The 16152-nt window shown below is 36.1% G+C and overlaps 3 protein-coding genes across 4 annotated transcripts; 1 reads left to right on the top strand and 2 right to left on the bottom strand.

Annotated features, from left to right (window-relative positions):
* The first annotated feature begins 1106 nt into the window (after window positions 1-1106).
* LOC139851340 (monooxygenase 2-like) lies at window positions 1107-4896 on the top strand. Of its 2 annotated transcripts, XR_011760596.1 has the most exons (7): window positions 1107-1418; window positions 1524-1670; window positions 2201-2266; window positions 2358-2520; window positions 2622-2850; window positions 3299-3878; window positions 4663-4896. XR_011760596.1 is itself a non-coding variant. In XM_071840356.1 (6 exons), the coding sequence occupies exons 1-6, from the start codon at window positions 1198-1200 to the stop codon at window positions 3817-3819; spliced, it is 1347 nt and encodes a 448-aa protein (XP_071696457.1). In that variant the 5' UTR covers window positions 1107-1197; the 3' UTR covers window positions 3820-4033. The 2 variants fall into 2 exon arrangements, 1 of the variants encoding a protein (XP_071696457.1); XM_071840356.1 differs by lacking the exon at window positions 4663-4896 and having other exon boundaries at window positions 3299-4033.
* Window positions 4897-5926: 1030 nt separating this feature from the next.
* Window positions 5927-8049, bottom strand: LOC139851339 (pentatricopeptide repeat-containing protein At4g16835, mitochondrial). The gene has a single exon (XM_071840355.1). The coding sequence runs from the start codon at window positions 8031-8033 to the stop codon at window positions 6072-6074; it is 1962 nt and encodes a 653-aa protein (XP_071696456.1). The 5' UTR covers window positions 8034-8049; the 3' UTR covers window positions 5927-6071.
* Window positions 8050-9886: 1837 nt separating this feature from the next.
* LOC139851427 (RGG repeats nuclear RNA binding protein A-like) lies at window positions 9887-14067 on the bottom strand. The gene is made up of 7 exons (XM_071840461.1): window positions 13680-14067; window positions 12993-13332; window positions 12829-12894; window positions 12601-12730; window positions 11652-11810; window positions 11511-11567; window positions 9887-10305 (listed from the first exon to the last, which is right to left on the bottom strand). The coding sequence occupies exons 1-7, from the start codon at window positions 13858-13860 to the stop codon at window positions 10123-10125; spliced, it is 1116 nt and encodes a 371-aa protein (XP_071696562.1). The 5' UTR covers window positions 13861-14067; the 3' UTR covers window positions 9887-10122.
* Between the last annotated feature and the right edge of the window lie 2085 nt (window positions 14068-16152).

Below are 16152 nucleotides of genomic sequence, written 5' to 3'. Positions count from 1 at the left end.
AATTAGGGACCATGTGCTTGTCCCTAAGTTGATTAGGCTCGGACCAATGTTGGAATATACCAACTCTGAATTCTAGCCGTTACTGCAAATTAGCCCTTGATGGTGTGGCAGGTAAAGCATATAATCTTGTTGTTAAATATATCAATCTAATTATGTATTGTTAAAGTTCATAGTTAGTTATTTTGTTTGGTTGTTTCATGTTATTTTTGGGATGTGTTGTATTTATACTTAAGTTGGAGGGTCAAGTTTATCTAGTTTAGTAGTTAAGGGGTGTAAGTGTTGTGCGTGTGAACTTAAATTGATTCGACAGAAGTGGTGTTATTCATTTTTTTTTTTTTGAACGGCAAGCTTGCATCAGTCCGGACCGAAGCCTAGTCATCATTTGCACACACACAAGCGTTCGGGCAGGAAACCCGAACCACACTCAGGGGATCCGACCCTTAAACCATCCCATACGGGGCAGGCGGGCCGGACCTTAGTCCCGGAGCGGGTCGGTAAAACCTTCCCTTTGGGCCACCCTCAAGGAATTTCTTTCAAATAATATCCTTTGTAGGTGACGAGGCTCGAACCTGAGACCTCTAGCCCGGCGGGGGTGCTAGGCACCACCACATGTCCACTGAGCCAAAGCTGCGGGGACTGTTATTCATTTATAGTAGTTGTTTTTTCATTTTATCATCGCTTGTTTCGTTCGATTTTGAAATTAGAGTTTGGGATTGAAATTAGGGTTCTTATATCTTGAATTTTGTGAAACAATATGTTTGGGCTATATCCGGGTACTGTTGAAGTAGATCTAGGGTTTCGAAATGGAAACCCGAATCTGTTTCGTTTGAAAATTTAATTTACGTTCGAATGGAATCTTGACGCATCCATGTAATGATTAGAGACTACGTTAAAATGACACCAATTTGTGATGCGAATATTGTATGCATGTACCGTTTGTAACACAATTTTTTAAAATTTATTTGAAACTTTAAAATCTATACCTGTATGACCTGTATTTGAAATTACATCTTTTTATAACTACTAACAAATGAACAATCTATTCGGTTATTTACTGTTATAAAGTTTCCCGGGAAAACCCCCACTCCTCACCTGGTTAACTTGTCACCACTCAATTCAGTGGTCACAAAACACACACACACACACAATCATGATTCAGTTTTCATCTCTAAACCATCCCAAAAGACACTCACAAATATGGCTGCAATCTCTTCATCCATCTTAATTTTTCACACTCCATCTCTTCATCAACAAACCATTGATACTCAGCTCACCAATTACCCTCGAAAAAGATACCGAAAAACATTCAAACCAGGTTCTCTAACAATCAATAGTGCACAATCGGATATCCGAAAAGAAGAAGTAGTCATCATAGGAGCTGGAATCGCAGGCCTCTCCACAGCAGTTTCTTTACACAAGTTAGTTTTTTATGTTTTTTTTTTTTTTTTTTTTTTTTTTTGTTTATATAAAAAAGATATCAAGAAATTTTATTACTTTCGTTGAGAGTTTTTTATCGTGTAAAGATTGGGGGTCCGATCGTTGGTGCTGGAGCAGGCGGGGACATTGCGAACAGGAGGAACTTCACTGACTTTGTTCAAGAATGGTTGGAAGATTTTGGATGCATTGGGAGTTGGTGATGAACTTAGATCTCAATACCTTGAGGTTCAAGGGTATGTTTGTAATTTAACACTTTTTTTTGAATTACTATATCCTGCCTGATTATTGATACAACAATAACAATACTAAATCCTACATAAGTGAGCCTGATTATTGATACAACAATAACAAAACTCAATCCTACGTAAGTGAGGTATGGGAAGGTAAGATGTAGACAATCTTTCCCCTATCCTAGAATAAAAAGAAGTCATTCCTCCACCCGGAGTGAGATACCCCAATAGTAGAGAAAGTCGTCTCTCAATGTTCTACGGATAGAGATTGCTTCTGAATGGACCTCCGACCAATAAGTAGGTTAAAAAAAAAAAGTGAGACGCCATGGAAATGGTATAATCAAATTTCCATGTGTTTTAAACCTGTCTGAAGTTCAATTTATGCTCTAAGCGATAGCCAATTCGCCAATAAATCGACGCTTGCTATTGACTCGATAAAACACTGTTTAAGTTACCTCCATAGTCTTCTAAATTCTGGCTTGATTTTGATGTTACTTCCCTTTATGAATGTTTTCATGAAATCAACGCTGCAGGATGGAGTTAAAAACAGAAAAAGGAATAGTGTTACGCTCATTCACATTCAAAGAAGAAGATCAAACGTACGAATATTAACAGCATCATTTCTATATATCTATATATCAATGTCATGTTTATGTCACCAGAATCTGTATTTGGTGCATATGTGAACAGTCAAGAGGTTCGCGCAGTTGAAAGAAGAACCCTTTTGGAAACTTTGGCTAAACAACTACCAGTTGATTCCATTTCTTACTCCTCAAAGTTGGCGAAGATTGAAAAACATGAAAATGGTGAAACTTTGCTTGAACTTGTTAATGGTACTCGGATATCATCCAAGGTAGATATTAGTTTTGAACACTTTGCAGAAAGAACAATTTCATGTGTTAAAGTTTTATGTGAATTAAAGAGTTAATCAATTGATTAACATTATATCAACAGGTGGTAATTGGATGTGACGGAGCTCGGTCTTCGGTGGCTAAATGGATGGGTTTTTCTGAGCCTAAATATGTGGGATATTGTGCGTTTCGTGGGCTTGCAGACTACCCTGATGGACAACCTTATGAGTCGCGGGTAAATTACATTTATGGACAAGGCTTACGAGCTGGCTATGTCCCAGTTTCACCAACAAAAGTTTATTGGTTCGTGTGCTTCAATAGCCCAGCACCAGGTACGACGTCACTATATAAAGGGTAGTTTAGTCTTTTTACACTAAAGGAAATGAATTGTGCCCAATTATAACTAGACTGGCTGTCTCAACCCATTTATTTATGAATGAGTCAACTTGGGTTCTGTTTTATGTGAAAGGGAGTGGTTCATATGTGTCCGAATGGGTTGGGTCAGTTGAATTTAAAGTCTATTTCTGATGCATACCTCCTAAAATATACTGTAGTTTCTATTCAAAGATTCAAGTACTCATTACTACACGAATTGTCTTTGTAATCATGATTAGTGACTAAATCATTTTTAACAAATGGAATAAAATTGGCCAGTCTCAACACATACAGAAAAGGACCTGTTTGACCCCCAACCCATTTTGGCCCATCACCAAACCCATCCGACCCTTCTATCTGGTCAGTCTTAGTTATTCTAATAGTTGTGTAAACATAAGGTGGCAGGTCCAAAGATTACGGATCCATTAGTCTTAAAGAACCAAACCAAGGAACTAATCAAGAAATGGCCCTCGGAGTTTCAAAATATAATCAACGCCACCCCAGACGACACTATCATCCGGACCCCAATAGCTGACCGGTGGTTGTGGCCAGGACTGAGCCCACCGGTATCATCAGGTGGGGTCGTTCTGGTTGGTGATGCATGGCACCCAATGACTCCTAATCTTGGTCAAGGTGGTTGTTGTGCTTTAGAAGATGCCGTTGTTTTAGTGCAAAAGCTCGTGCCTGCACTTAAGGCTGGACCCACAGTCATTGAAGATGCCCTGAGGTCGTACCAAAATGAGAGATGGACACGAATCTTTTCAATGACCATACGGGCTAATGTGATTGGTGCTGTTTTGCAGTTAGAGAACCCAGTGGTTTGTGCAATTAGGGACAATGTACTTGTCCCTAAGTTGGTTAGGCTCGGACCAATGTTGGAACATACCAACTTTGAATTAGAGCCGTTACTACAAACTAAAATTTAAAGAATGAAATATATCCTCTTCTTTCTGGGTTAAGAAGGAAGCCATTGATGATATAGCAGGTAATAAAGCGTATAATCTATATCAAGTATAGAATACCCCATTTAGCAAGTATTTGTATCATCTCTTTTTGTACAAAAAAAAAAAGAATGTAATTATATAAACCAAATCTTATTTTCAGAAGGTAAAGAAATTTTTAACACAAATTATGGTCATTTATAAACACGGTGTTAGGGTTGCACCATGAGGCAGAAAGAATAAACTAAGGAAAGTTTCAGGAATGAGGAAAAAGTATTATGGAAAGGGAATCAAGAGAAAGAATTATGGCTCTAATACCATAAAGACGAATATTTTTCAATGAATAATCCTTTTTCATTGATTCATACATGGGCAGCTTTACATAAACGATATTGGACTTGCTAACTAACTATATAATCATATACATATAGTCTAATAATTTACATTTTATCTATAACTATTTATTTACCATCTTAAGAAGAGTCAGACAAATAAATTTAAAGGGGTTTTACTCATGGGTGATGGTTAGTAATCTAGTAATTTTATTTTTTTTCATACACAAGTAATTGTGAATCTTAATATGGTAAGAAATAATATAATAATAATAATAATAATGTGAATACCTCCCCTGACTCAATATGTTAGTTCTGTCCATTTTACTATTTACTATCTTTATTATATAAATAACTTATATCTTAAATATACACAAACATAAATCACATATATCGGTAGACAAAGACCCTTTGATACAAGAATGTACAAAAGAGTAATTGATGAATATACTTGTTGAGGATCATATTCGTTTTAATTAGTACTCATAATCAACAGCTCGTATTGTATAACAACTGAGGCATTGCTTGAGTAGTATACGAGGGGGCAGCCTGTTTATCATCAACGAGTAGGTGCAGGTTCGATTCCAAGGGCCGGGATTTAATCGGTACCGCCAGCAATTAGCTTCTCGGAGGGGGTTTTCCCAACCTTCAACCGTACTGCCAGGGTTGTTGCGCTTTAGGTTTCCTCCTAACACGTGTGTGGGTGGCATATGATCGCGAAGGTGGTTAAGTTCCCTCCGGGTGATGTCGATACTGCCGTTCAAAAGAAAAAAAAAAAAAAAAAAACAGTTCGCGCTGAATAATTAGTACACATAATCAACAGCTCGTATTGTATAATTACCAATTCCTTAATATGTGTAATTAATATTAATAGGCGTTTTTGTTTTGTTCATGTAAAATTGCATACTGCAATTTATTTAGGTAATACCCGCGATGATGAAATAATTAAGTAAAGAACGACAAATAATAATGAAACCAAAACTATTTAATTAATTATCATCCTATGACAAATACTTAGGTAACGTTTTAAACAATATGGATAGAATATAGTAAGATAAAGATTTGGTTCAGGAAAAGCAGCAAAAGTCAGATTTTAGTCTAAATGTGTAAGGGTGCAAACCAAAGTCCCACATCGGTCATGGGATAAAACAAATGTATGTATATAATTCTAAGGGGAAGTCCCTCTATCACCAATTGGTTTTAGAAAAGGATGGACTCTTGGGCTTATATTGCAGGACATTGTGTTTGGCTATCGATCTTAACAAATGGTATCAGAGATAGGTCATAGCCCCGATGTGGTGGACGGCGCAGTAGGGCGCACCCCTGAGCGCACGGTGCGACGTTGCGCACCCTCAGTTGTAGGGGAGGCCCAGATGGACTTGGGTCGATCTTAACAAAATGAGTAGAGATGGTCTGAATATGGATACTGTGTGCCTCAAATTTTAGTCTAACTGAATGCTGTCTTAACTGCAATTTACTTGCTGAATATGACACCTTCATCTGTTCATAATTAAAAGTCTCTATCTACATTTGTAATGGTCTTGATCTAACTTAGTCTAATTTATGATGCTAATGTTTTGTATCTAGTTGAGACAATTTTGACTAGTTCCAGGCCGGAGAAATGTATTGATTGCTTAGACTTGATAAAGTACTGATTGTCAATACTTTTATAAATCATTCAGTCAAAGTGCAACAACGAGACTGTATCCACTTACTTTGATCGGCGGTTTTTGAGGAAGTGAAGGCAGTTGGATGCACGTTGACCACACTACGATGTAACAAACATTGACGATTCTTGGATCTCCAGCAATCATCAGTCTGTTTACAACGGTCGAATCATCATATGGATATCTGAAATTGGGTGGCTTGAAAGGCAGAAAACAGAGGCAGTTGTGAGCTTCAAGTTCACCAATAATCACCACAAGAGCATTTTCCATCCTTAAAATGATGAAACCGCGAGTTATCTCTCATAATAATTTCCCTTTTCTCTATTGCGGATATATATTTGGTGGCCTCATGACAATCACCACAAACCCTTAAGTTCTTGAAAACCCTAATTGGAATCCCTATTGCCATTTTAATCAAACCATACGCAATCGCCAATTTCTCACTATGCCATAGCAGAAGTTTTTCCTTTTGTTTATCACCCACATCATGTAATGCAAATTCAAGAACAGGAACATAACCTGCTAGTTTCATTTTCTTCTCCAGTTGGTTCAATTTTTCATGAACTAATCCCAATTCAGGGTGAATTCTATCTCCTGATCTAAACTCATGTACACAATTCTTTATTTCAATCCAACTATACCCTGGAAACTTAATAACTTTATTATCCTTCATTAATCTTTTAACTTTAGAAACAGACTCCCATTTACTCATAGCTGCATATACATTAGCAAGTTGAACATATGCAGCTGCACTTGACGCGTCACAAACTAGCAAATTTCTAGCAGCATATTCAGCTAGTTCTAAGTTCTTGTGGACCCTACATGCGCCTAAAAGGGTTCCAAATATAGCCGGGTGGGGCTTAAAAGGCATACTATTTATAATTTCTAAAGCATCAAGAAGCTTACCTGCTCGACCAAGAAGATCAACCATACAAGTATAGTGATCGGGCTTGGGTTTGATCATGTAGACTTTTTGCATCGAGTCAAAGTACTTAATCCCAAGATTAACAAATCCAGCATGGTTACAAGCCGTTAAAACTCCTATAAATGTGATCCAATCTGGTTTAACTCCATCTTTTTTCATATTATCAAATAATAAAAGAGCTTTTTTACCTTCACCATGTTGAGCATACCCCGAAATCATTGCGTTCCATGTAACGACATCTTTACGTGACATTTCAAGAAACAATTCCCGGGCTGCATCTAACTCACCGCACTTACAGTACATGCTAATTAACGATGTATTAACCATAGTATGTAACGAAAGTGGAGATTTTATCATAAAGTTATGAACTTGCTTACCTAATTTTAACGAAGAAAGATTACTACAACCAAGTAGCACACTACTCATAGTTGACGGGTTGGGCTTAACCCCTGTTTCAACCATCGTCCTAAAAAGTTTCAAACCATCACCCGCTCGTCCGTTTTCTACATACCCCGACACCATGGTATTCCACGTCACAAGATTTCTCTCAGGCATTTCATCGAACACTTTCTCCGCCAAATCAACCTTCCTAGACTTCATATAACCTGTTACCATTGCCGTCCAAGCAACCACACTTTTAACAGGAGCATCGTTAAACAACTTTCCCGCCGAAATCAAATCACCAACACCAACAAAACCCGATATCATCACGTTCCATGTAACATTATTTTTCTCCGTCATCTTTTCGAAGAACTCGTAAGCTTTATCCATCATCCCGTTTTGACAAAACCCCGAGATCATTGTATTCCAAGACGCGGTATCTTTAACTAACATTTGATCAAAGAACTCCTGACCAGCTTTGATACCACAGTTATGCATATAACAATTCAACATAGTGTTATACGAAACAATATCTGGTTCAGGTATTTTATCGAACAGTTGGCGTGCATGTTTAACATTCCCCGATACCTTTGTATATCCAGCTAGCATTGAATTCCAGGTAACAGTAGTCTTGATTGACATGCTTTCAAATACATTGTAAGCTGAATTAAGATCACCTTGACGGATGTAATTATTAATTAACCTGTTCTGTAACTTAACCGAGTCAAACTCAGTTGAGTAAAAACGGTTTGTTACATTTAAGGGAAATGGTTTAGATTTCAAATGTGTAATCACGTGACTTAATCTTGTCGAAGTGGGAAACAAACTATGCAATGGTTGCAAGATAACATTGAGAAATGGAAACACGTGATGTATTCTACGGCATTGAATCATGCTAAAGCTTTTATATTGTTTGATAGTGAAACGTGTTAACAATCCTCCCTTTAATTCACAGTTTACATCTTTTTAAATGTAATGATTCTATCGACGAATTCATTACCGAAGAAATCAAAGCAATAATGGCTTATATCAATCTTATTGATACGCTGAATAAGATTAAAAGTTTACAAGATGAAGGCTGAACCTTTAGGACCAAGAGCGCCAAAAGATTTATAGCTAGAGATCGGGTGGCCGTCGCCAATCATGAATGATTTGCAACGTAGTTGAAAGATAACTTCAGAAGACGATTTAGGAGGAGTAAATCATATTACGTAAAACCAATATCAAAGTTTAAACAACTTTTGTAAAAGTGTTTCACTTACAATCGACACAAGTATTTGCAAAATCAAAAATTCAATATGTCCAATGATCAAACCTAAAACTGATAGTAAAAAGTTTGAGCGCTTCATTTGGGAAAAAAGTGAGTGATAGATCGTTTTAACTTCGTCAGTCATACAAACTCGATTGGAATTTGAATTCACGGGGGGTGTAAAACGATCAATCGAATTAATTTAATCAATTGAATTGAGTAAACTAATATCTAAGAGGATTGAACTCCGGTGATTGACCGGATTCAATCGAAGTGTTACTGACAGTTAGTTGTCTGATGTCATTTTAGTAGAGTAATGTTGTGTTTGTGTCGTTTTTAATGGATGACTCGACGGGTGTATTTATAGGTATCAAAAGTTTGTTAGAGGGAATGATGACGTGACACATGTTCCTTTCATGGTTGTAACAAACTGGCGTAACAAACTTTGTTGTAACAAACTGGCGTAACAAACTTTCCTAAAATCATGGGCTGACGTGACGTGGACACACCACTTGTGTGTTATGGCCCAGATATCCTGATGTTCGTGTGCAGACTATCGGGTAGCCTACACACTTTGTTAAGTTCAAAGGGCCTATGTGTGAACACAACCTTAAATCTTTTACGCATTTCTTCACAGTATCCTCCATTCGAATAATCTTTTAGACGTCATATAATTCGCGACTTTGTTTGACTTATATGCGAACACAGGCTTAAGTCTTTAAGTGCTTCTTCACAGCATCCTCAATTCGGATAATCTTCTAGACGATATATACGTCGCAGCTTTATTTGATACTATCTGTCAGGTTAACTTCTAAACGGCCCGTGTCTTCTATCCAGTAGACGGTTATAGTACCGATTTGTTTTTGTCTTGTGTTCTTTTCACCACGGATCTTGCTTCTAACTGGTCACGGCTCCTTAAACGTGGAGAGGATTTTGTTTGTTTAAATGCACACAACTACACAAGTCTTATACAAATAAGACTTATTTGATACGGATCGAATAAGCATATCATCATCAATATTTACAATCTAAACATCTAGAATTGTATGGTTTTCTGGAGATGCTCAAAAATATCAATAGTATGCTGTGAACTTTAAAAAACTGTCAGATGGCTTGGAAATTTCGTTATATATGAGGTGGTCAAGGTTGTTCAACAATGCTCGCCTCGTTTGAACTCAAATTTTCAGTTTCTTTACAATAACTTTTGAAATATCGTTATATATGAGGTTGTCAAGAGTGTTCAACAATGCGCAGGCCTCGTCTACAGAACTTGCGCAGGCCTCGTCTACAGAACTAACGTGTAGCTCAACAGTAAGTTTTGCAGAATAGAAGCAGCAGCTAATTCGTTCCAGATGAAATGAATAAACAGGTGATATCCAATAGACAGCACGACAGCAGCCAGACATCATATATCATACTGACTTCTAATAAGATCCTATGATTCTTAGAAGTATGCATGCAGAAGACAGTAGATAACTAGTTTCAAAAACATAAGGGGTACCAAAACGACCATATCAAAACTGATAATTGAGTAAAAACTCGAAGTATTCAAGGCTATAAAAATGGTAACCTCAAAATGACCTACAATATTCACCAAATGGTGAACAAAACCAAGTCATGATTCAAAAAGGCAACCAAGGCCATAAGAGACAATTTACACAAGTTAAACATAACACCATTTTAAGTTTGTAGATAAAAAGAAACATCATCGACAACCCACACTAAATGTCTAACTCACTTGACCCCCAACAATGGGAACTGGCCCACATCCTCAATGGCAGGTGCAGCAACGTTATTAATTCGGTTTCCACCACCATATCCTCCTCTAGACCCACGGCCACGGCCCCTACCTCGGCCACCGCCACTGTAGTACTTTTCCCCATCAGCTGGCTTCAGAAACTCATTGATGCTTAGGGACTGTTGTAATAAATGTAAACCAATAAGAAACTTCTCCAGAAACATAAATACATGAGTCTATTGGTATTTATCATTTTGCACACAAACAAGAAATAAACCAACAAACTAATTTATACGGTGTAGGAAAAAATTTAATGTTCTCAATTGGGTGGCAATAATGACCCAATTAATTACGAATGAAAAGACTAGTCATCAGCGACGGAGCTTCTGTAGGGCAGGGGGGTGCCATGGTCCCCCCAAAACAATATGTCCTTAATAGCAAATTCTATAGTTTTAGGGACTAGACATGGTAAATTTAAGTATTGGCCCCACCAACCTCGCTAGCATACTGTATACGATTTTTTTTTTTAATTATTATGGCCCCCTCATTTTTGACGTTCAAGCTCCGTCGCTGCTAGTCATAATTAATCTCTACAAACAAAAACGAAAAAAATAGGGCCCATCAGCTGGTCTAAGACAATAGTCACGATTTGTCAATACAAACTTACACAAGTAACTTAAGCATGGCTGCAAAACTCGCTACTCGGGGAGTACTCGGGTATAGACTTTGGAGGGAGTAATCAGCAATTCAAGTATTAATCGGATTGGACTTTTTATATACATTTACAATAATAAATTTCAAAATTATGTGTAGAAATAAAAGAAACCCATAAACATGAACTTTAAAATAATTGTTTAATAGCATAAACTTAATTGTCCATTTTCTCAAAAACTCTAAAATTCTAGTTTATACTCGTGTTAAAATGTTGAACAACTTTGAATTTGACAACTTTGACCAACAAATTAAATTTTGAATAAAGGATTTTAGTAAATTGGTTTGGTCTGTTCTTAAAAAGAAGTAATCGGGGATTAATCAAAAATTAATCAGAAATAATCAGGTTTTTAGTTAAAGGAACTGAACATAGAGAATAGAGTCAATTAAATTTCAAGACACGAGTAGATAAGAAAAAAATGTAGAACTCAGCCAGCCAGTACGTTTAACCAAAAATTAAATTAAGAAAAACACACTTTTGCAATCACTCAGCATATCGCATTAAGAAGCATGAATGTATGTTTTAGGGAGACCCAGATATTAAAAAAATCAAATGTTTACTGTAAGGAAAATCAAAAATTGACTTGTATCACAAACAGGCCATCACGAGCAATTTGCAGCCTTTATGCACATGGTAATAAGAATAAAAAATTGAACTAATTTGTAAACTCACCTTCTTAGCTTTTTCTTCCTTGTCAGTAGCCTCTTTGCGCTTATCCTTCTCAGAACCCTAATCGTGAAATATATAACAGTTACATACCAAACAACAAAAAACATAACCATAAAAGATAACGCAGTGCAAACGAATATCTACCAGTTTCACAAATATGTCCTCTTCACTCTTCTTGTTCGAGAGCAACTGCATTTTCGCTAAATCTTTATCCAGTCCGACCTTTCTTTCCTCCGACTTGAGTGCCAGCAAAGCTTTTCTCTTCTCTTCAAGCACCTTCTCATACTCTTCCAGAGTCATTTCCTGTAGCATACAGATAACAGCCAATGAACCATTTAGAACCAAACCTCACACCAGCATAACTAGATCTCAAATAAGCATTTGACCACTTTAGAAATTATGAAAAAATCATCCATCTACCTAATCAAATATTATATTGTCACATGAATCTTCATCTCGACAAGAGATGAGGCTGACGAAGTCGAATAAACAAAGGTTTGAGAATGCAGCATAAAGCGACGATGCATTATGTAATTGTCTGTTTCGAGAAAGGTAATTTTAGATAATCGTCAAGAAAACACGATTTCACCATAAACTAATGAGATAATCAATGTTATCTCATAGACGATCTAATACTCTTAATAGCAGAGTGTTGTTAGTTTTTTAAGATGTTTTTCTGTAAAGAAGTTGTGAAGGTCAAAGGTCTGTATATTGAATACTGAAGACCGTTTGTTTTTATGTCTGCAAAATAAGTTAATCCCGTCTGCAACACTTAAAAACATATTTCTAATTCTACGAGACTGCAGACAGAATAAGACATTACTCCATATTTTATCTTATGTCTTCAAAACAATACAGTCTGCACTAAAAATGTATGCGCGCCGCCCGCAGACACAAGACATAATAAGATCTGCAGACTGAAAAACAAACACCACCTATGAATTAAACAAAACTCATATATCATTATGCAAACATATCATACACCCACTAAAATACAGTTAACCAGCTAGTGTTTTGACATAATGTGCAATAGCTATACATGGAAAAAAAAGATAATCAGAAAAGAACATATTATAAGCTAATAGATAGTCACCTCTACTTCGGGCTCTTTTTCCTCTGCCTCAGTTGCGGGATTCTCCTTGGTGTCAATTCCGTCTTCCTGTCCAGCTGGCTTCTCTGACTCCATTTTCTTCTCACCATCCACCACAGGTTCTTCAGGTTCCCTAGATTAAGAAAACAGAAAAAAAAAATTAATTTAATAAAAATAAAATAAGTAAAGAGTAAAAGACTATAAATATGAAAACTAAAAACTACAACTTACAAAGGAACCTCATCAGTGGCAGTTCCCCAATTGCCACGACCAGCACCATCCTTCTTAAACTCATTACTGCATACGAAAAAGAATACAAGTAAATAAGCAATCAATAAATAATGGGTTTCTTTTATACATTAGATAAAAATGAGCATATGAATGTAATTGCTTACCCACGACCAGTCCCGCTATGACGATCATACACCCTTCTCGGGCGTTCACCTTCTTCATCCCCATTAGAGTAACCACCACGACGGACACCGCGATATCCACCACCACGGGGCCCACTAATAAATTCACGACTAAAGGACCTCTCAGACTCCCCATCTTCTGATGGTTTGTAACCTCTATTGAAACCGTTGTTGGATCCATTCGAGTTCTCCCTGTTAGTGAAATCCCGGTTGAAGCCACGTCCACCACGACCACCACCATTAGCACCACGACCACCACCATTAGCACCACGACCACCAAAACGACCACCTCCCCTCTGACCATCAGCCTTGGCCTCTTGCACTAAAAAGAAAACCAACACGTAATGCCAAACATCCAACATAACCATACACATAATCCATATGTTAACAAATTATAAGAATACATATTCAATCATACATTCCTCGGTTTATAACAAATCATAAAATCCAAAAAAACCACATATAAATTAAGTAATCTGAAAAGCACTCTCCAAAACATTTCATCACAAAATTCGAACTATAAATTATTAAATCGGAACATATTAATCATGCATACACATAATCACTAGTAAGCAACAACTAGAACCTTATCCACATCCTTTAAATATATTTAATATTTAATAATTAATAAAATTAATTGAAGGCAACTAAATTTAAAAAACGTTTTACCAGCCTGAGCAGGTGGAAGCGGTTTGGACGGAAGTTTAGCGGCAGGCTTAGTCAAACCACCGGCCGGCAACTTCTTACTCCCCGGAGCAGCAGCGGCAATCTCCGGCAACTTAGAGATGAGCTGGCTAGGGTCATCATTATCATCATCAACCAAAAGATTAAACGGATTCGATGATGCCATTTCAACAAAAAACGATGAAAATGAATATCAGTAACCAAAAATTAACGAATAACAAAATCGAAAACCTATAAACTGATCTTAGCGTCCATGAATTGAATTAACTGATTAACAACAGATGTATGTAAAACTAGTGACTGGATGCTAACTATTTTATGTATTGTGTTTCTTCGGTGTGAATTAAAAACCCTAGCCAAAGCGGCAGAGATGAAATGAAATTAGAGTGTAAATGTTGGTTTTAAAACCCTACAAGAAGGTTTTGTAAAATTTGTGGGTTGGGTTGTATTTGGATTCTGAAGCTTAAATTATTGGGCCAAGTGAATAAGTCCAGCCCATTGTAGTCACATAATGAAAAGTTTATTTTTTTTTTCTTGAAATGATGCGAAACAAAAACATGAACCAACTAATCCCACGAAATGGATATAAGGCGTCTATTCATATAAATCAAACAAATATTGTGACGACTCGGAAATTTCCGACCAAATTTAAACTTAATCTTTATATAATTTCGACACGATAAGCAAAGTATGTAATGTTGAGTCTTGAAAATTTTGAACTGTTTCACATATGCAATTACCCTTCAACTCTCTCCGACGATTCACGAACCATTAATTGTAAATAAATGTGTATACACATAAATATAAATATATATATATATATATATATATATATATATATATATATATATATATATTAACTTAAAATAATAATATACGCTTTAATCGTTAGAACTGAAAATATAAAATAATATTCAATATAATTGTTATTAAAATATATAGAGAGGGTATATCAAATATAATTATTTAATAATTGTAATACTCGTTGGACGTTTCGATTATTATTTAGAGAAGTTAATTCGAACTTATATGATTTTAAAATAAATGGTGATCCGAAAATGAGTTCTATAATTTTTAGGCTTACTAAAAAATGTATTTAGGAGCTATTTGTTAAATTTTAAAACTTTTTATATTTTACTTGGGGTTAGGAGTGAATAATTAATGTAATTTTTATTTAGTGATTAATAATCAAATTTTATACCATAATGACTAAAATAAATAAATATAGTTAATTTAAAAATATGGGATTTTTCTGAATACTTTTTATTCGCCACTGAGTAACAACGGAGTACAAAATAATAATCCGTGAAAACTGTCGGTAGAATATAAACCGGTTAATTTACGTGATTCAATTATATTACTATGCTTGATTGTACCTATTACTACTTTTCTATTTTGTTTCATTACACCCACTTATGAATTCCGTTTCCTTTCCTTTTCTCAATTCCTATCCACTACTTGTTTCTGAATATTATATATATATATATATATATATATATATATATATATATATATATATATATATCCTGTGTTTGTTTGTGAACCATCAAATATCTATATCTCTATCTCGATGTATAAAAGATATAGCTACACGTTATAATGGGAGCACATACATGTTTATACACTGCATGCTTATATTGAAATCCAACACTATTTTTCTTCTTGTTTATTTATCAACCATCACCGATATCAAACAATCTCCACAAGCGTCTCTATGCAACTCAGATTGTTTTATGCTTCTTTCTTATTCAAACAACCATAATACCATAACCATTGTTCATCTCTTTTCTGATAACTATTCTGCTCGACATCATCATCTACAATGATTATCACCAATCAAATTTTTCTCTCGTTTGAGAGAAATCAAACCCAAACAAGAAAAACTGTCACGCTGCTAATGCAAGTTTGTATACTATCATTCTGTTATAATCATAAGCCGAACTCCACCATCAAACATCACCCGACAACCACAATCACCATCTTCGTTTAATCACTCACCAAACCCACAATCACCTCTTATTGTAAAACCCATTTGATGTTTGCTCTACTAAACCAAAGTTACCACTGCACCAACTTATGTCTTCGGTTTCAAGACCCATTGAATCATCTTACGGACACCATCACAACCATCTCACCCATCATCATCTCCACCACCGATACATTTAACTACCACACCTTCACCACACTTATAAACCATCGCCTTCTAAACATTAACCCACCACCCATCACCTATCTCTTCCCTATTTTTCTGTTTCGTTATCGTGAACCCAATATACACCCTTAACCGAATCACCCCATCGAGACCCATTTAAACGAACATCACCACCTCCTATATTTTTTTTTCTTTCTCTCTTCGTTGTTCTTGTTGCTACCATTACTATTCTATTTTCTGTTCATGTTTCGAGCCAACATTGCAACCATCGAATTCGATTTAAATTGATGCTATACGCCTCCTGTT

Source organism: Rutidosis leptorrhynchoides, chromosome 6 (genome assembly GCF_046630445.1).
Source record: "Rutidosis leptorrhynchoides isolate AG116_Rl617_1_P2 chromosome 6, CSIRO_AGI_Rlap_v1, whole genome shotgun sequence".
Classification (NCBI taxonomy): Eukaryota; Viridiplantae; Streptophyta; class Magnoliopsida; order Asterales; family Asteraceae; genus Rutidosis; species Rutidosis leptorrhynchoides.
The sequence above is the reverse complement of the archived record's forward strand: the minus strand, read 5'-3'. Positions and strand labels throughout refer to the sequence as shown.